General features: G+C 42.2%; 1 protein-coding gene across 33 annotated transcripts in view; it reads right to left on the reverse strand.

Moving 5' to 3' along the window:
• TCF7L2 (transcription factor 7 like 2) overlaps nt 1-21,354 on the reverse strand; it is a 203,028-nt gene that overhangs the window by 105,762 nt on the left and 75,912 nt on the right. For all 33 annotated transcript variants that reach the window (XR_014712309.1, XR_014712310.1, XR_014712311.1 and 30 more), the window contains exon 4: nt 19,293-19,394. Coding sequence is in view for 29 of the 33 variants with exons in the window: in XM_084633163.1 (XP_084489289.1) it covers nt 19,293-19,394 (102 nt within the window). In the remaining 4 variants the exon portion in view is untranslated. The remainder of the gene's footprint in view (nt 1-19,292; nt 19,395-21,354) is intronic.

Genomic DNA, 21,354 nt, shown 5'->3' on the forward strand with positions numbered 1-21,354 from the left:
TCTGCTTGTGATTCTGCATCCCAGAATGAGTTTGGGTTCTTCTGGTATCCTGGTCCAATTCCACCTTCGGAAGTTACATCTTGCATATCTAAGACTAGTGCTGAGCCTTGAACTTGAGAAAGTGCTTTCCCCCAAACAAGCTGCTGTTTAGTGTTGCTGGTGCAGAAGGGCTAATCTATTCCATTCTGGAGAGGATTAATTTTTGGTGCTGGGTGAGTGTGATGTTTACACTGAGCCTCTGAAGTGCTTTGAGATTCTTTGTGGCAGACACTATTGTATGTGCATTATTTTGCAGACCTGAGTTTTCTATGTGTGAGATTATTCTAGCATATAGGAGGGTTTTGTAAACTATTTCACATACACACATGAAAAATAAGCTCATCTAGGTACACTTAATCCTGCCTCAATACAGGGGACAAACTAGAAGACTTCAAGGTCCCTAGGATTTCTAGGATTCTTTCCTAAATTCTTTCCTAGATTTTTTCCCAAATATGTCGTTCATGGCACAACTATAAGGGCTGGATTCTAATTTCCAATGCACAGGGCCTCTCTCCAAGGGACACCGCAGTCTAGCTGATTGCACAATGGCACAGAGTACCACAAAAACCCAAGTTCTAATCTAAAAGCCACCACTGACTTATTGTGTGAGCTTGGATAAACAACTACACCTCTGAGGGCTCAGCTTTTTCCACCCGTTAAGATAAGGATAATACCCAGTTCCCTCTTCTCCTGGGGACTGGTATGAAACTTTGGTTTTGCACAGAATGTTGGAAACATGAGGTGCTGTATAAGAGATAATAGCACCTATCTAGAACACCTTTGTGTACTTGTGCAGTAGTAGACTTGGAGAGGAGCACGATGCAATGGAGACCCAAATAAAATCCAACATGGGCACTCTACCTTGAGGACGAAGAACGTACACTAGGAGCAAAAGGAGACCACCAGTTTTCCTCTATGCATATGTGTGAGATTTCCAGTACAACACTCGCCTATTGAAATTCTCCTATGCACTCTAGTAAGAGTCTATTCTCTTCTGAATATTCATACAGAACTCCCATTGACACTAATGGGGGAGAGGAGCATACATCACCTAAGAGACCATTTCAGAAAGCTATCGTAATATTTAATTAAGTCTCCAAGAGCCCATCCAGGAGAATAGCAGCTAGAGACTCTTGCCAGTAGAAACAGAAGCTGCCAAAGTAGGAACGGCTGCCCTGGTTTGGAGAGGAGGGGACTTAAACTGGGCCCTGCAGGGGCCACCTCCATCCCAAGGACCCCAGGGATCCAGAGCTGTGCATGGGAGACCTCACACACACATTGTGGGCTTCAGGACCACATGATACCTCCTCTCCCACTTCCACGTGGCCTTGGGGGAAAACTACAGAGAAGAGCCGGTCACAGACTCCAGCCAGGAGAAGCAAAAGCAGCCAAAGCAGATACCTCTGGATGCTCGGAGAACTTCCTGCACTTTTGTCTGACTTTCTCAGCCTTGAATTAATTGGCTGTTTGCTCCAACGCTCTCCCACTCTTTCCTCCTCACACAATCTCTTCACTTCAGCTTTGCTTCACACCTGCCCTGTTCTCTTACAGTCTTCCCACCCCTCCGCCCTGTTCCCCCTGACTCCTCTTCCCTTATCTTTCCATTTAGCTGATCCCCTCCTAACTAACACCCTCCCCCTTCAAAAATTGTGAACTAACATGCCATTTGCTGGTATCACATTGTTCACTTTGCTTCTGTGTTCTATCCTTGCCCCCACCCTCTGTCTGTCTTTTCTAGACAATAAGCTCGTTGGGCAGGAACCATCCGCTGCTCTCTGTTTCTACAGTGCCTACCACAATGGGGCCCTGCTACTGGCTGGCGTTTAAGCACTATAACACAATTAATAATTATTATTAGGTTGTTTTTTCAGTTCCTGTTCTCTATGGGATGCCATCAGATCCCACCACCTCCCCCTGTGTCACATCAATACTCAGAGTGCCACAGGCCCGTAACAGCTAGACCCATAAAACCTCGCACTACAAAGTAAATTCACAGAACAAAAGGAATTCAATTCACTTGTCCACCTATTGGAATAAGAATATAGTTTATAACACTATACATTAATCCAGTGGGCTGCCAAATTCCAGTAGCCCGCTGCACCGTTAGTTAGTCTGTCAACTGGATTCATGCAGGCAGCCCCATGTACCATAAAATCCAATTATAAGAGAGATCCATGACCTTCTCTAAGTACAACACTGTAGGCCAATTTGTTTACTATTTAGAAGAAATACTTTGAGTGGCAACTCTTGCTTACGCAGAAAATTTCAAACGCTCTTCATCTTGGTCAGCTGAGCTAGAGTACCGGTTTGCATGCAGACGCTAAGGTCACCTATTTGGACTACAAAACTGACCAACCAACAATGGTCACCAGCAACACGTCTCCATGGTGTTGATAACAGTTTAGCTGCTGGGGTAGATTGAGGGTGTCTCAATTACACTTTCTGTAATGGTGCTGTAAATGGTTTTGTCTTGTCTATACTGGCAGATAAACCATTTTCAAAGACTAGTGGGAGGGAGGGGACAATCTCTTGCTGCCAACTAGTATTGGTAATGGGTCTATTGTCGAGTGTAAAGAGTATTCACTACTAGAACTGGGTGAATATTGTAAAAGAGTCTTCAGCAAATATTCTTTAAAATATTAAAGTCTTTGGGGCATGGACCAGTCTTTAAATTTGTCTAGTCCACAGCACGTCACCCGAAGTCTTGCTGGAACCTCTATGTCAGGGGTCGGCAACCTTCGGCAGGGAAATCTGCTGGCGGGCCGTGAGACATTTGGTGTACGTTGACTGTCCGGCGGCATGGCCCCCACAGCTCCCAGTGGCCGCGGTTCGCCATTCCCAGCCAACGGGAACTGCGGGAAGAGGTGTGGGCCGCAGGGACGTACTTGCTGCTGCTTCCTGCAGCTTCCATTGGCCGGGAACAGCAAACCACCGCCCCTGGGAGCTGCGGAGGGCCATGCCTGCAGACAGTCAACGTACATGAAATGGCTTGCAGCCCGCCAGAGGATTACCTTGATGGACCACGTGCTGAAGAATGCCAACCCCTGCTCTATGTGCTACCGTAATACAAATAGTAATTAATAATTTAATTCTATTGGAAAATCTGTTCATTTTCCGCAAATATACCAGCAAATGAGTTTAGTGGCAGGGATGTTTGCCAAACCAGTGCATTTTAAATTAGTACTGGAGACTGTTTATGGAAGATAAATCACAGTGGGAAGCAGATTCTAAAAGTTATGCTTGTCCAATCAAGGAACAGAAACATATCATGTGTCCTTCATGAGGAAGCCAAAGAGCTCAAATATCAAATGATTGCAAAGAACTACTGGTGGATGATCTCCAGAGCAAAAAACTATTCATTGAAAAACTATTTCATTTCATGAAAACCAAACTAATTTAAAGAAAGTCACGATCTGTTCAGTGACAATTAACCAACATGAAGAGAGACTAAATTCACTGCACAAATTATTAATTGCAAACTATTTAATCCAGCTCTTTGCCGGGCACTTAACACGGAAATCAACTGCTTCCATATCATCCATTCATTTGTAATCCAAAAATGGTGCTATTTCTGAAACACACATGGCGTGAGATTGTCAAAAGAGTGCAGCACCAACAAGTGTTTACCAGCCACAACTGGTGCCAGATTTTCAAAAGTGCTCAGCATCCAGCAGTCCACTCTGGGATACTTATGGCCAGATTCTCCAAAGAACCAAGAACCTAAAGTGTAAAGTTAATTCGGGCTTGGTGTTATTTTTGACTAATTTTTCCCTGTCCTGTTAGCTAGCAGCTCCCAAGCTCCCTGTGAATTTTGAACCATGAAAATAGCAACATTTTATTTTTTGTCATAGAGAAGAGCACCTGTAATTTATTCGTCTTTGTTAACATTTCAGAAGACACCTTATTTCTGAGAGAACTGAAGAGTTTTGCTATTGTACAAGTTTGTAATTTTCACTTAGGAAGTTATTTCCTGTCTGACAGGAAGGAGGAGACAAAGCAGACTGCAGCTGGCTACAGAATTCAAGCAACAGTTAAAAGCAGGAGGAAAGGCAGGCTGCAGGAAAGAGGGCTGTGGGGGAGAGTGAGAGAGAGAGAGAACACACACACAGAGCAGTCAGGGAATGCAGGGATACAGAAGCGGATCCATTACTAAGTTAAAACACCCTCACAGCACATCCCAGATCTCTAATGCCAATCTAGGCATTCATCAGAAAGTTGGCTTCTAGCCCGAGGAGTATTTAAACATCACTCCACTGAGGCAAGATCCACATTTACTAAAACAGGTTTATCTGCTTGCAAATAAACCTCCCACCTTCTTGCTTGGAAGAAGCAACTTTGGTCTGCTCCATTCCCTGTCACCCGCACCCCCCAACAAAACACACATTGAAAAGCTGATGACTAAAGAATTACCAGTTACGTCTTTTGAACCTTGCCCAGATAGAGCTGGTATGCAATAGATTTTTGTTTGTTTTTGTAATGAATAAAGCACAAATATGAAGAGAAGACTGAGTCATCTCTTTTGCCCTCTTCTAAGATAATCTTTTAAACATTTAAACAAAATAGTGACGTGGTTAATTAAGGAAGAATGGACATTCCAATTCTCAAATTTCAGCCTGTTCCAAACAATCCAGTCAACGTTAAAATGTCCAGCTAAAGGGCAAAGACCTGAAGGCTTGAAAATTACCTTCAATGAACAAATCTAAAAACAAAACAAGACAAGACAACCTTTCCCTCCTTCCCTTGTTCCTTTTTTAAAGGCTACCTGACTGCCTCATTATTGGGTCCTTCCAGACTGAAAGCAACAGTTTGCAAGGAGAGAAACAAAACTAAACTACATTTTTTTTTTAAATGTAAGGCCCGATTTGAATGGCAGACAACACACAGAGAACAGTGTGACCTTTTCCTATCACCCACTGACATCCCCTTAATCGTTTAAAAAAAAAATGCTATTTTCTGCCACTTCTTTATTCTCCAAGCACCTCCAGAGCTTGCTTGGATGGTAAACAGTTAATCTCCCAATATCCCCTGCTGCCTGCGAAAATCAAAGAAACAATTGAGACATTGTCCAGTGAACAAGACTCCCAGGGACTCACATTTTCCTTATGTCCCAGTTCTCAGCCTGTCATTTTTTGCTAGCAAGGTTAAAGCCTGGCTTGCACCAATACAGCTTGCCCTCCACTTCATTTATTTTATTAAAGCTACAATGTCTGCTTATCATCTGACGTCCTCGACATCCACGACACCGTAGTTCCCCTCTACCCTCCCCTGCCTACTTACTTCCCAACTCCAGGGCGGTGTTGCAATACCTTCTTCACACAGATTGCAAAAAAAAACAACCCCAACATACGTATATGTATAAAAATACCAATGTGTGTAGAATTTTGGCAAAGACAGGGAGGAAAGTTTTCTTGCTTTTTATAAACATGCCTTCACAATAGACTTTGGATTTTTATTTATTTATTTATTTGGCATGCTAACCAAAAGGAGAGTGAACTTAAAAAAGATATTTTAATCCCCAACAGTAACACTGATACCGCACTTAACGCAGCAAAAATAAAACCAAGAAGCTAAGCAGCACTTTTCTCTATTGCTCCCTGTTCAACTGGCTGCATTTCCTGTCTGCCTTTTCACAACCACTGGCCCTTTAGGCCGGCAATATCTCCCTCTCTCTTCCCGCCCTCTCCTCCCCCACCCGCCCCTGCTTCCAGCATTTGAGTGCTTTTTTTTTTTTCCTTTTCTTTTTTGTTACGCTCCCAATACTTTATCTACATGAAAAGCACACACAGCGGTCACCAGCGTTTCCTGTTTGCAGAGTGTGCTTTAACTATATCACACCCTACACTGCTGCGATGGAATGTGCGGCATATGGCATTGTGAAAGGGTTTACTGTTGGATAAAGGCAGCAATGCAGTCCTGCTGGTTTATATCAAACCCTGTCATTCTCTTCATGGAGGTCTCTAGGCTCTCTAAGCAGTGAGGTACAACACACACACACACACAAGTTTTTTAGCTGGAGCGAGGCCTGCAGGACTGCATCAACAAAGACGCTCCACATTTTCCAATGTCTTGAATCACAGACAGAAAGACACATCAAAAAATTAGAAACCTTATGACTGAAATGCTTATACTGGTCTCTCCTCCTCAAGTATTTCAGAATTCACTGATTAATATGAGCAATTTCTGACTTACATGTTAAAATCATCCATGATTTGTTTTAAATTTTGCCAAGTCCTGGTAGGCTATGTAGGATACCTGCTATCGTGTGCCTGGTAGGATCCCTTTCCAGGTATCTGAGGAACCGTTAAGTTTTTCTGCAGGACGATATTTCGGCAGAAATGTTCCAAGAGGGGTTAACTGGACAAAGAAAGATCACAGCAGGAACTGAACATACATGATAGTGGATCACTGCTCCTGGGCAGAACTGCTACAGATCTCAATTGGACTCCACGTAGGTGTAAGCCTCTACCTGCCCAGATCAGACTAAAGAACCCAGGGTTTGCAACCATAACTATCAAAAGACAGGGCCTCATTTTCCCCCTTTCTGAGTCAGTTGTTGCTTTTTCTCTTTATTCCCCACACACACACACACACACACCCCACCCGCCTCCAGGAACATTTTAGGAATTTCACTTTTTATCACATCATTTATATGTTGAACAAACAAAAACTCCTCCTGAGATTGCAGCCTGGCTTTTGACTAAACACTCACAAAGTGCCTTTTTGTGTACATCTTTTGATTGCCTTCCCATGCCCGGGTGCATCCGGCCAGCAGACGCTGCAGTAAGTGGCGATACTTTTAAAGCCCATTGAAATGCATCTGTCCACCCTCTCTTTGTAAAAGGGAAGCCTTACTTAACAGGCATTTATTATTGCTGAACCCGGGTTGAAAGTTCACTGTCCCTATAGTCCAAAGTTACCAAGATTTCTGAGCTTGCAGCCCACATTTAAGGCCTAATGAGCTATTGTACCAAACTTGCTGCTATTAACCCTTTGATGTCACGAAGCTCCATTTTTCCTTTGTGCGTCTCTGTGCTGGCCACTGGCAAGTACAATGACCACCAATGCTGAAGGACAGATGATTTGCACATTTATTACATTCCATTCTTCCATCTTTAGTTCCACCAAAGATTGCATATTACAATAGAATACAGGGGCAGCATGGTCTAGTGGATAGGACACTGAACTGGAAGTCAGGAGACCAGAGTTCTATTTCAAGCTTCACCGCTGATCTGATGTGTGATCCTAGGCAAGTCACTGCACAGCTCTGCATCTCAGTTTTCCTCCCACCTTTTACCTCTCTTTTCTATTTAAACGGTAAACTCTTTGGGGTATGGTGATTTGCTTATTTAAGCCAACTCCTTAATACATTCACAGGATTACATGTAATAATGACTAGACAAGAAGCCAAAATTTATCTTCAATCACTTACCAATCAACTCAACTTATTGATATCATAATCAAAACTTAATGATACACCATTCTAATGAAACATACCTGAGTCGCTTGAAATGCACTTGCTTCAAAAATGTTTTCCTGGCAAACCCCTAACTGATACTATGGTCTCAATTTTCAACCTGAGGTAGGGCATCTAATGTTGAAATGTGCTCAGGATTAGTCATTAGGCACATAAAACCAAGTATTTGGTTGCGTAAGTATCAATTCAAGCACCCAGATGTAGAACTAGGTGGCCTAATTCAGGCAGCAAAAACTGAACATGGAGCTATAAATATGCCATTAAGTACTTCATTGCTTCCTCCTCCACTAACATACAGGTCAAGTCCTCGGGTCAATGACTCACAGCCCCTCTCTCATCATTTACTCATCCCATGCATGCCTCCCTATGACCATCCCAAATCTCCAAGTGAGTAGCAGCAAAGCTCTTCCAAATCCTAACAACGGAAGAAGGTCCTTCAAAATCTTATGCTTTGTGACTTTTTATTTTTCAAATATATGGGTTTTGGGATAGACTTCTTGGCTGCTGGATCATATTCAAAATTACATGGACTTTTGTGGTCCTCACACCTCTCGCATTTGCTCTGGCCTTAATCCCTTGGTCAAACAGCTTTATAGCATTCTGCAGGAATGGTCCGAAGCATCACTGCTTACAGTACTGATATGGAAGTGATGAGAGCTACTAGCTGTTATGGACCAGGATGTAGGCAGTCTGGCCCAGTAGTCAGAGCAGGAATCATGCCTAGTGGGCAGAGCAGACATCCAGGTTGAGGAACGAAGTCAAGGTCAGCACCAGAGTCAACTGCCTATTACCAGAGCTAGAAGTCAAGCCAGCGTCAGAACCAGGAATCAAAGCTGAGGGTCAGAGCAGAGGTCAGATACCAAATGCTAGAGCCAGGATGAGAAGTCGGAGGCCAGAGTGGGAGCCAGGACTGGTAGCTGGAGGCAAGGTGTAAGGAGGAGGAGAGGTATAATTGGAGGAGAAGCAAGGATCGAGCTGGAGCACGGTGAGAACTGGAGCAAAGGCAGGAGCCAGAAGTGGAGCAGAGCAGGAATCAGGAGCAGAGTTGGGTGCAGGAGACAGGCACAAGCAGGATCCAATGCAGGCACAACAGGAAATCACCGTGTTGTTCAGATACACTTCCTATGCCTTCTTCCGGCTTAAATGCCATGACTGGACCAATCAGTGGAGTCAGATCATCATCCAATCAGGGTGCCTGTGGCTGAGCCTTGGCTGAGGCTATCGTCCTACTAGCTCCTTGGCTCAACAGATTTCAGAAGACAGTGGGTGGAGGCCAGGCTGCAGTTCAAGACCTGGGACATTACACTAGTGTAGGGGGTTGGCTTTCTTTTTTAAAATAAAGATCACAAGCAAAAAGCCATGGTGTATCTTCCACCATACATCTTATCCTTTCAGTTAGGGGAGGAGAAGATTGATGTTTCATCCATTTCTTAGTTATGGATGAGTGATGTACGAATGTAATTCCCCGAATACACAATAAGAGCTTGTACACGAGCTCTAAATGGCTTTGGAAATAAGATGCCATCACTGCAATGAATTCCAGCCGAAGGAACTTAAGACACGTTCTTCTCTCCCACCCCTTCCTATTCCCTTCCCAATCCTCAATATACCTAGAGATAAGGAGATTCCATAAGCAACTTCCCAGGAAATGGGTTTAATTTGACATGAGTATCAAGTCAGATGGCCCCTGCTTAAATGCCTTCCTGAATAGCGTGGCACTTAACCATGTCAACACTTTCTTGAATCAAGGACATAACAAGAGGAAAAGGCAAGTTTCCACAGTACCAGTTGTGAAAAAGGAAGGACCGAATATGTTACAAGTGTCTTGCCAACTTGAGATGTTCACATTACAGAGGTACATTACTCCCTAGGAATTTCCTGCAGATTGATTTACAGTGCTGGATTGCAGAGGAACAAAGTTATGAAGCCAGGAAAACCTAAACTGTACTGAAGATAGGTGGGAGGGAGAAGGTTGGAAAGAATCAAATTCCAGCCATCTCCAAGATCCCATCAGGTTGAGACCAGGCCTAAATAACATTGCAAAAATTCATCCACCTTGTCTGTCACTGCAAAAGTCCCTCTCTCTTTCCCCACCCTCGGAATGACCCTATGACTTTATGATATTATATATCACATGATCAGAAAATAATGCATCCAAATGGGATGTTTGTGACTGCTATTGTTTGCACTATGCTAGGTTCGGGAAGCATGGTAGGTAAAAGCATGAATATCAAATTATACATCCCAGAAACTCCTTTACTCAGTGTGATATAACAGAGCATACATAACCTGTGCCAGGGTGTCTTGCTGTGGAGCAACCGTTTTGTCTTAGTAAAGTAGGGGTGACGGGAATCCAAAATGATTTCCCACACAACATATTCAGAAAACCAAAGATAACATTCATACAGAACTTGAAACATCTCTTTTAGGTCTGAAAAGCAACTTGTTTTGTTTTGTTGTGAAAAAAGTTTTGTTTTTTCCCGCCGCTAACATACAGGAAATCTGGGTTTCATTCCCAATGCAGGGGTTTCTTGTATAATCTTGCCCAAGTAACTTAATCTTTCTGTGCCTCTATTTTCCCATCTGTATACTGGGGGTCGTAATACTTCCCTGTCTCACAGTGCTGTTGAAAGACTTCATTCATCAGTACTTGCAAAGTGCATTGAGATCATCCAATGGAAAGCCATATGGAAGATTATGCTCAGTGGTTTGAGCATTGGCCTGCTAAACCCAGGGTTGTGAGTTCAATCCTTGAGGGGGCCATTTAGGGATCTGGGGCAAAAATTGGGGATTGGTCCTGCTTTGAGCAGGGGGTTGGACTAGATGACCTCCTGAGGTCCCTTCCAACCCTGATATTCTATGATTCTAGAATCATTATTTATTCCCCCCTTCTCCCCTTACTTCTCGGTTCCAACTGCTGGTGAAGGCAGAAGTGCTTCAATACTGCAAGCAAGTCTGTTCCCGTGAGATTTCCAGTCCAGTTTTGCAAACTTGGGTGAATTGGATCGTTTAGATAAGCACCCAGCTCTTGGGTGTTTGTTATGAATGGATCACCCCAGCAGCATCTTTTTCTATGTCTCTGATCAGCGACAGGCTTTCCCAAAGAGGTATTTTCTGGAGGATTTTTGCTTGATGCCCATGACGCAGGTGGGGAAGTATCTCTGATTTTGGCTGAAATTTGCTTGCATACCCATTCAGCAGTACAAGTTTCTTCCTCAGAAGAGTACACAGATGAACCTGTGGAGTGGCTAGGGAGGAGGGACGGAGTGAAAAGGGAAGTGTCTGATGAACAACATGGATAATCCAAGCCATACTGTCTGAATTGGTCACCACAGCAACCCTCTTGGTCTCCAGCACCACAAAGAATGAGTGGTCCTGCGTCCAGTGATGCTGACTTCCTTCCTAAAGGTAAGTACTCGCTGTTTTCTTTACTACAGCACCTGAACAGTGTAGGCAAAGTTTATTTAAATAGAAAACAGAAGGCTTTGGACACTCATAGCTATGTCGGAAACAGAGGCCTCTGCTGCCAGCTCTTATAAACATGGTGACCCTGCCTTATCCTAATCCATTACATCTCCTGGTACACAGTGTAATCATTGCTCACGTTCAAACAACATGAAGACTTTGGCTCAAAATCAGACTGTATTATTTAATGCCTAATTCTGTAAACTTCAGACTGACTTCAGCCACAACTTGTCTGTGAGAGGAGGAGCCCTACAGTGAGCAGCCTTGCTAAGTCTCCCACCCTGCCTACACAACATCTGCATCTGACAGGCTCACCCCTCTGAGTAGCCAATATCCCCCACTCCTGCAATAGCTCTTCACCTTGGGCCAATGCACTGCCATTGGATCGCCAGGAGGCTGTACTGGCCTTACAACTGGGCCCCAGGGACAGAGGCTTCCCGGTGTCTCCCACAAGACCCCTTTTCAATGTGAGAACTCTGCTGTCCAAGAGCAGATGAATCACCAAAGCTTTGTCTTAGGCCCAAACCTTTTCAACTGGATTTAACATGCATACTGGAGCATAGTATAAACTTGACTCTACGTGAAGCCATTTTTAACATAGCTTGGCTACCTAGTGTGGAAGAGGCCAACCCATGTTAGAACAGAGGGTTTCAAAATCACATTCTAACCTGGGCCTCTGCCTGGGCTAGGAAATGGTTACTCCAACATGATTTTGCTGAATCCATGTTAGCCAGTCAAATGGTATCAGAATCTGATTATTATTATTATTAGTGTTCAGAGCATGCTGGGCAGTTTATCGACAAGGTACAAAGAGAAGCTTGATATCTAAATAACCTTGTTTCAGCCTCCACCCAAAGTTTAAGCACACAATGTATTAAAAGGCCTGTAAAGTTTCACTAATAGGATATACAAGGACATAAATACTAAAACGCCAAGTCTCTGAAATACTCCAACGCACAGTGTAAGCCGCAACACTGTAATTCACCAGAAATGACACTCAACAGTGGGCATGGCGTGTGCATCCACAGCTCCACTTCAGTACCTTCTCAAAGAACAACTGCACCCAGGGTTGTCAATTCTCACCGTTTTATTAGGCATTTGCAACATTTGCTAGTTTTCTTGAAGCCCAGCTTCAGGAGTCAAGTGATAAGGTGAGAACCTCAGCTTTCATTTAAATATATATATATTAGTTTCTAGCCCTAATGGTCTGGAGGAAAGCTTGAAAAATTGCAATCTGAGTATATCCTAAAGGGTCAGAAACCAGAAGACAAATTTAAAAAACCCAGCTTGTATTTTTTTTTTTAAATGTCATGATCTTTTGACACCTGCCTGACTCATGATTTTTGAGCAACTGAGGTTGGCAATACTATACATCTTGCATGCCAATATCTATTCACTGCTAAAATATCACAACACCCAAAAGAATTTAAAACTCTAAAGGAAAAGAGCCACATCTGGTATAAAATCTCATAGCTCCCATGACTGCAAAGTAGCTGTGATACCACCAGCTGAGGATTGCACCATTGCCTCCAAGAGCCAGGTTTTTGAAGGGATTTAGGCACCTACAGAGGCACAGACTGCCGAGGCACCTAAGTCCCTACTCAAGGCTAAAGATGCAGTCATTACAAAGATTGCCAGCTTTCAATATCTCAGCCTTCAAGTACAGGCTTGCTCGATGAAAAATGGAAAGAGCCCATCATCGACTCAGGTTTTGTATGGTATCGGGATCAGGTAACATCATGGTGCAATGGAATTAAGTGATTCTAAAAATCCCAACTACCTCTCAACTGTACCAAATGATAAAGATAAATCGTTTATTAAAAGACCCTAATCTACTCTAAATTATTGAGCATATATAAAATCATTACACTGAGCCCACAGTCAATAATATCGGTGTTCAGTAGGAGTTTATCCCATACCATTTCATGCTTCCTATGCTGCTATTCTTGGGTTTTTCATGAAGCGCTAAATTTTCAGATTCGAACAGGGATTTAAGACAACTTGTCCCCTCTAAAAATCAAAGGAATTAGGAGTGAATGATTTAGCCACAATATTCCCACAGAGCAGAGTCAGTTTTGTGGCTAGATCTCAGTCAATGATGACTAGTCAGAGTAGAGCGATTTTGCACACATTTGAGGCACGTACTTACTTAAGCACCATTTTGTGTGTTCCATAATTGCCAGGGCAGTTAGACAAAAGGGGTGAAAAGTGTTTAGCAAGAGATTCACTAAAACTTTCTAAATAGTTTGTATAAGGTCTTAAGAGTTCTGCAGCACCACTGAAAAAGACTGCATACTTGGACTCAACACCAAACTGTACCCTACTATCTTGGAATACAGGCAACCCCTATTAACACACAAAACCTATTCTTCCCCGCCCCGCAGTCTACGCCCAAAAGCGCCATTCTTGTCAATAAGCAATGAAATGAAACCCACACAAATCCTTCCCTCTAAAGTGCCACAGGATTCTAGACAATTTCAACATGCAGCCTGCGTACCAAGAAGATCAGTTTGAAGGAAAAGTCCCATCACGTGCACACCTGTAGCCTCAAATCCAAAAACAACTTGGGAAACTGTAGCAGAGAAAACGCAGCTACTCTACAACAAACTATTATGCAAAATATTAAAAACAAATAAATCTGAGAGCTTTAAAACCCATAGCTAGGGACTTCTGGCCCAAACACACTAAGCTACGATTGCAAAATGTTTTGCTTACAAATAGCTGCATGTGCAAAGATACATACCTGTGCATGCAAAATGGTGACACATTTGTCCTCTCTACTGTTTGTTTGGACATGAATATTTTGGGGGTGCATGTAGGTGCTTGAGTTTTAAAACCTAACTTAAGACAAACTCACAATCCCTTTTAAAAAGAAAAAAAAAGGGGGGAAAGGCCTTTGCAAATGGAAACCACTTAAAAAACCAAAGGATTTTATTGTATTTATTTGCTTTTCTCCTATGGCTCCTACTCCAAATAATATGGTAAATGGTTTAATTCCCTCAAAAATGACCAAGTTACAAATAATGACTGTTCTCTATGCATGATTAATACATGGAGAACAGAATGAATTTCAGATGCCTGAAGTTTCGTTTGTCATATTACTTTTTCAAAACACTATTTTCCCCTCCTTAAGCCAAATTTCAGATAGCTAGAAAGATACTACAGTATTGTGGTCCTTTGTTCTTGGGGATTCAGACTACTCTATGGATGTGCTCGTTACACAATAGAAAAGCCAGACCAAATAGTACCACGCCCAAGGTAAAATTTACATTGACTTCAAAAGTGTACCCTGCAGAAGAAAACGTGGGAATTTTTTGAAGACTTTTACCGTTTTGTAAGACACACACTATACCAAAAACACCGGTTTTGGTACAGCATGTTTTTGCCTGGTACAAAGCAAGCTAAATGTAAGCTTTTGTATAACTAAAATACCAGAGGTAGTATCCAGTCAAAGGCCCCTAACCCACAATGTTACCCTATCATCTGCAGTAGTTATAGCTTAGTCAGAATACTTACTCAGAAAACAGGGAATGAGAACTATACAACTTACATTTTTAATGAAAGAAGGAAAATATAATTTTTAAAAAGTTAATTAAATTACCATATAGAGGGAATTATTCAAAACCTAGAAGGCCTAAAGTTCAGATCTTTTATTTCCTCCCTACGAGAACTGTGAGCAACCCTACGAGAACTGTGAGCAATCCATTCCACTTGCCTGCCCTATTGCATCTTAGACATAGACAAGAATCCTACTTCTGGACAGTGACAGTTTTGTCAATTACACCACCCCGAGGGCACACAGGGACAGAGCATCATGGACACATATGATTCCAGGACAACAAACACCCCCTGTAAGTTGGGGATCATCCAAACTGCCCATCTGGATTTGATAGATGTTGAAACCTTTGTTCTTGGAAGACTGAATGTTTCCAAGGGGAAAAACAAAACAAAAAAAAAACAAAACAAAAGCCCAGTATTGCACCCCAAAACCAAAAATGTTATTTGAAGGCTGAATTCAAAATTTTGGCCTGCCAGCCTTAATAGTGTATTCTTAAAAGAACTTCTCCCACGCCTCCAATTTTCTTTTCACCCCTGGACACAGACATGCAGCTGGACCAAAACAAGATGCCAGGCCTTAGTAGACAACCGAGGCACTGAAATGCAAATAAATGCACTGATTTAAATGGATCCTCTTGCTGTACCTTCTAAAGTGTACTAAATACATAAAGAGAGTATCTAGCTCAGCATTTCTCACATGTAGCCACCGGTGCTTTTCTTGTGGCCACAGCCTCCTGGGCTGTAATGGGGTGGGGATGGGCGGCAAAATAGTGGCCCCTCCTCTTTCCTGTTGCTCCTGGATGCACCACCTCGGTGTTCATTGCTGGGACCACCAGCAGGGGTTGGGCTCTGCCCCCCTCTGGAGACACCTAGGGTTCAACGCTGGAGGAGAAGGCAGCCAGTGAATTCCCCACCTTCCTGGGGCAGTGGGGCTCAGGCTTTAGGCCTCAGCTCTGGGGTGGTGGAGCAACAGGTTCTGGCTAAGGGGCTGAGGGCTCCAACTCCAGGCTCTGGCAGTGGGGCTTTAGGCCCCAGCCCCCTCCTGCCCCCACCCACCATTGCCCCTGGCCCCTGCTGCCACCCCCGACTCCCCCATTTGGGACTTAATTTGTCCTCTGGCTTGACAGGGCTGAGTCAGTCTGCTGTGAAAAGTGATACTTGCATGTTTGTTAATATCACTTTTCACAACAGACTTACTAGCTAACAATAAATAAATTACAGTGATTTGGATGTGTCTATGTGCATAATTATTTGTTTTTCCTAAAGCTAATTAAGTATTTTAGGGGAAAATGTGAGAGCGGCCACCAGCAAGAGTTGGTGGCCACACTCTGAGGCCACCAAAAAATTTGTCCTGAGAACTCCTGTTCTAGCGGACATTCTCAGAGGTTTTGGAGACCCCCTCAAGCACCATGAAAAGCAGTATTAACCCAGCCCTCAGTGCTGGAGGTAATCCAACCACATTATTCATGCTGGTCTTTTGCTTCAGTTTTTGTAGCCTTAACTTCATGTTCTTAAACTAACCTGAAAAAGAGACCAGAAGACAAATAAGTACAGCCCTGGTAATCATTAGAATACAGCCCTGTTCTGCAGTCCTGAGTCATTAAGCAAAACTCCCAATGAAGCCAATGGGTGTTTCACCTAATCAGGGTGTAAAGCACGTAGCCCTAATTAGGAGTTGTGTTACGTGTGACCAAGCATTCATAAGAAAGCATGCTTAAACAGTCCTTTCCTCCCTTTGTAATCCAGCTATAAGATTAGCCCCAAATCCTGATTTCAGAAATACATGAAACATAGGAAGTGATTTGCCGGTGTCAGTCCTTTCATTACACATCATTGAGGCAGCACAACGGATTTCAAGAGAAAGATCAGCACATGTACACGGCATGTGTACAAGATAGCAGTATGTGTGGGGGAAGAAAACTGTTTAGATACATCTTTATTTTGCATGTGTGCGCGCACAAACACTGAGAGGTAAATATCTCTTCTCGTCCATATAAAGACGAATCACATTTTCGTAGCATAACTCAGTGCGGATCATTATTAGAGAAACTAGCAACACTTCCCTGGTGTGCTGTACATCAACAGCATCAACAAATGGTGGCACTGAAGAAATCTGACACATCCCAATCCAGCTGGCATCTGCATCTACTTAGCCCTCTTTCCGCCATCACCACCTCCCCCGGTATGTCACCAGTCACAAGGCCTTCATTTACAAAAAACGACATTCTTTATCTATTAGCATGACCAGGAATTGGAGTGAGGAAGGAAAGTGCGGGGGTGTGCACATGGGAAGGGAAACAGCATTTTTACGTAACAAGGCAGAGCTTTCTTTTTTTTTTTCGGGGGGGGGGGGGGCGTTTAAAAACGAACAAGATTAAACCTTGCACAAACTTTGTTCCATCAAAACACATTTCTTCTCCCCCCGCCTTTCCCCCAGAACATTGTAAGTAACACAAAAGATCACATTACAAATGACAGCTGTGGCTCTTTTGGAAGGTGGTCTCCATCTCAGAGGTAGTATATGTTCCTCACGGCCTAAGTGGTTGCTATGGTAAGTACACTTTTTATTGAATCGCAGAGTGAAACAGCTCTTAAAAATCCCCATAAACAGTCAAAATCCACAGAAGAGTCCACCTCAGGCTTCCTGGAAAAAGGTTTCCAGAATGGATAAGAGAATTTAGAATCTATCAGTTTTTTTGAGGGGGTGTCAACTCATCTATCCCTCATCTGCACATGCGTCAGGAATATGGTGAAGCAGCATTTAAATGAGTAGGGGTGCTGCAGGAAGGGAGACACCAGCAAATCGCTTGTGAGCTCTCCCGAAAGGGGCACACTGTGTCTGAAGGGAGGGAAATTGTTATTTATAAAGGGCAGAGCCTATTCTTCTGAAGAGTAACAGACTTCAGTGAAACCTGAAATTCAATTACACCTCCCATCTTCATCTGCATTTTTAGATTCACCATTTAAATTGCAATCACATATAAAAATAGGAGACAACTTATTTACAAGCAACACTTGACCTACCTTCAACACGTATAATCCAATAGCAAAAATCATCCACCAGAATCTATTAAAATCTTTCTTTCCTCCTCCGATAAACAAGTCTGTCACAGCGAAATTTAAAATGAAAGACTAGCGATGTGCATGTTGCCCTGTAGTTTGCTTTGCTGTGGCAAAGGACGATAACCAGCCAGCCAGCAGAGGGCACATGAGTTATCAAACCCAGTTCCCAGAGGAATGTTTTCATCTCTGATGACCTCATTGACGATGGATTGATAAACAACTAAATAAAAGGCAGATTCTTGTTGGCTTATTCACCATTAGAAAATAAGTGATAGGCTGGCATGAGGGAGGGGGGAAGAAGGCGAGGAATTTTGTTTGTAGACCAGATAAAAGAGGTAGCGAGGTAAACGTCTTTCTTTGAGCTCGTGGTACAGCAATAGCACAAACAACAGGAAGGAAAAATAAAATCCTTTTAAAAAGTGAATAAACAGAATTTGGCATTGACCATTTAAATATCAGCACAGTCTACATTTCGCTCTGCCTTATTCAGGTCGGTTTTTAAAACTATTAATTCAAAGAGTTATTAAAACATTTTATCAAAACTATTTAAGACGCTCATAACAAAGGGTCTGGGACTTTTCAGGTTTAAGAGACACAGATTTTTTTTTAAAAAGACATTTCTAAGTTATTTTCATTTTTTAAAAAAAGTAAATTAATATCTTTCAAGTGTCTGATGTGATTTCTCAACTATATCAGCTTTAGATCCTATATCAAAAATACATGAGCAGTTTCCTTTTTGCATAATTTCACCTACGTATCCATTAATTATAAAAAAAATAAAGTCAAAAACATGAGATCTGATGATAAAATATATTGAAAGAAATATTCTAACAAGCTGTGAGCCATCTTCTCAAGAGGTTAATTTATCAGCTCAACATTCAGAACTGATGGGCTCATTAGCTAAAAATTTCATAAAAACCAGATATAGGTGAATGTGAAAGAGTTTGGGCAGTCATAGTTGCATAGTGCAGTGTACAAATAACAATTTGTTTCTTTTGGACATTATTTAAACACATACTCACATGCGGCTTGAACACTGTAACATTACCATCACTTTTACTGTATGGGAAGAAATTTGACTACAGTAGCAGAATTCAACAATGGAACTGGATTTTTCTTGAGATGAATTGTAAACATACCATTTGCTGACATTCAGTGTTTATACTAAGTGAAAATGCACCAGAAAGAAAAGATTTTTGCTGTTGTTCATTTTAAAATATTTTTAGCTTGATCCTAACAAGACTTTATTCGGGTAAGACTCTGTCTGACTAACTCCCCACAAGATTTGTCTGAGTAAGGACTACAGATCAGGCCCAGAATTCACAATGCTTCTTGGAGGTGGTTTATTTTTCAATATTCTCCCAAACCCAGTGTTCATTTCAACAGCTGGAAAGTTAGAATTGTAAATCAACTGGATTGGACTTACATAAAATCAAAATAATTTTGGAGAGTGTAAATTTAAGGGGCACTTAGCTTCTTCACTTTTCCAAAAAGCAAGAGCTTATACGCCATGGATAATATTTTGAAGTGCTGCCCAGCAACAGAAAACTCATTCCCCACCCTTTACCCTGGGTTTGGCTTGCCCTTTTCTGTGTGTTGAGTAAAAGAAAAAGGATGACAAGGAAATGCTGTTAATGTCAAATGTCTTTTTTTTTTTTTCAACCAAGGAAGAATGTCTTCTGAGTTTACTTACAACGATGTGTGCTGGAGATGGAGACCTAGCATCCTTGAGGGCTTGTCTACTCTGAAGGCTCCCTGCCTGAACATCAAGCAGTGGCCATTTCATCTGGAGATACTGGATGGGAGAAAACAAAAATGGGAAAAGAAAAATGAGTTCAGAAAAGAAAGACAAAATAAAACAACAAATCCTAGCTAACATGGGCAAAAAGATATAACTTAAAACATATGCAAGGAACTGAAACGAAAAACAAAGAGACGGCAGGTACCTTTGTATGGCTATGTGAAACAAAACTGGCCCAGAACACTAACATTTTCATTCATTTCATTTCATACAGCAGCATTTTCAAACAGCAGAATAAGGAAATAAAGCAGATTGAAAAGACAATGTTATCTTGAATGAGTTTATTAACAAATCAGATCTGGAAGAAGAAAAAACACAGAAATAAAATAGCTGAGAAACTGAGAGGGGCAGGGGGAAGGGAAGGAGGGTGGACAGTCAAGTCTTTAAAAAAAAAAAAACCCAAAATAAACACAACTCCTGAATCCCAGCATATTATCATCTCACAGTAAGAATTTATTCAGCAAATGCCAATAATAGTAATAATCAACTTCTATAGCTCTTTGTGTCTTCAAAGCACCATACCAACCTCACCGTGCAGTTCTACTCTGAAAGGCAACTCTGTATTGACCACTGTGAGGTGCCATGTTTATTTTCTCTCAGTGGCTTTCAGATCAAATGTTCTCAGTTTACAAGTTTATTTTGTGCTACCTTTGCAAACTCAACCCGGGGTCTGTAAGTCAAAATGGATTATTTCCTTCTTGGGCATCAAACAACCCAATTCTTGATGGCCCCATCCTGAAATAAAGCTTTTCTGAACCCCCTCTTCTGGCCTTCAAACAACCCCCCAACTCAAAGCAGCACCAGACCCTGCCAAACCAATGCAAACATCTGTAGACATATTTCCACTGCTGCGACGATCCACACCCTCCATAGCACACCTTTCAAAATCCATGATTCCTACACATTCCTATCACAACATCTGGTGTACATCATCCAGTGCAGTGAATGCCCCAATTGCAACTAAGTGGTTGAAACCAGACAATCACTATGCTCTTGACTGAACTCACACAGGAAAATGCTAAAAGACAAAAACACCACATCTCCTGTGAGTGAAGACTTTTCACAAAGTGATCACTCTACATCTGACCTATCAATCCTCATCGAAAACCTGCACAACACTTTTAAAAGGCGAGCCTGGGAGCTCAAATTCATAACTTTGCTAGACACTAAAAATCATGGTTTTAATAAAGATACTGGATTTATGGCTTATTATGTCCATTGTAACCCACTAACCTCACTTTTCTGTCCTATGATTTACAGTGTTGTTAACGGGCCATTTCACCTTGAATGGTCCCATAGTACATGTGCTAACTACTTATGCTGAATTATCTGTTGGATCTTGTATTTAGCTGTGAAACTCTGAGCACCTTTCCCAGAGCTGAAGAGCAGCTTTGTATAGCTCAAAAGCATGTCTCTCTCACCAGCAGATGTTGCTCCAATAAAAGATATTACCTCACCCACCTTGTCTCTCCAATAGCCTTCCATGACACCTCTGCAACCTCACTTCCTTCAATGGGTTTGCATAGGTGTAACTGATTGGCACTCTAAGTGAAACTTAAACTATCTGGTTGATTATACATAAGAAGAAATAAGTACAGCTCACTCTGTCCTCTGTCTTGATTCTGTGGGCCACTGAAGTCAGCAGATAGGACTCTGAACATACAGAAGAGTAGATAAGCTCGGTAAGAATGTGCTGTTTTTACTTAGTTCTTTTTCAGAATTGAACCAAACTTCAAGAAGCAATGGAGTTTTGGCACTGACTTCACTGGGAGCAGATATGGACTTCAAGTTCTGCACTAGGACATGCATGTCTTCCCATTAAAGTCACTAGAATCACTGACATGCACCTGAGTGAGAGCAGAAATTGGCCCCCAAAAAACTAGCAGAAGTAGTATACCCACAGTTCTCTGAGATATGCAGCCAGACAGACGGATCAGGCTGTGGAATAGTTTTC

The sequence above is a fragment of the Lepidochelys olivacea genome (assembly GCF_965140295.1).
Source record: "Lepidochelys olivacea isolate rLepOli2 genome assembly, chromosome: 7".
NCBI classification, from domain to species: domain Eukaryota; kingdom Metazoa; phylum Chordata; order Testudines; family Cheloniidae; genus Lepidochelys; species Lepidochelys olivacea.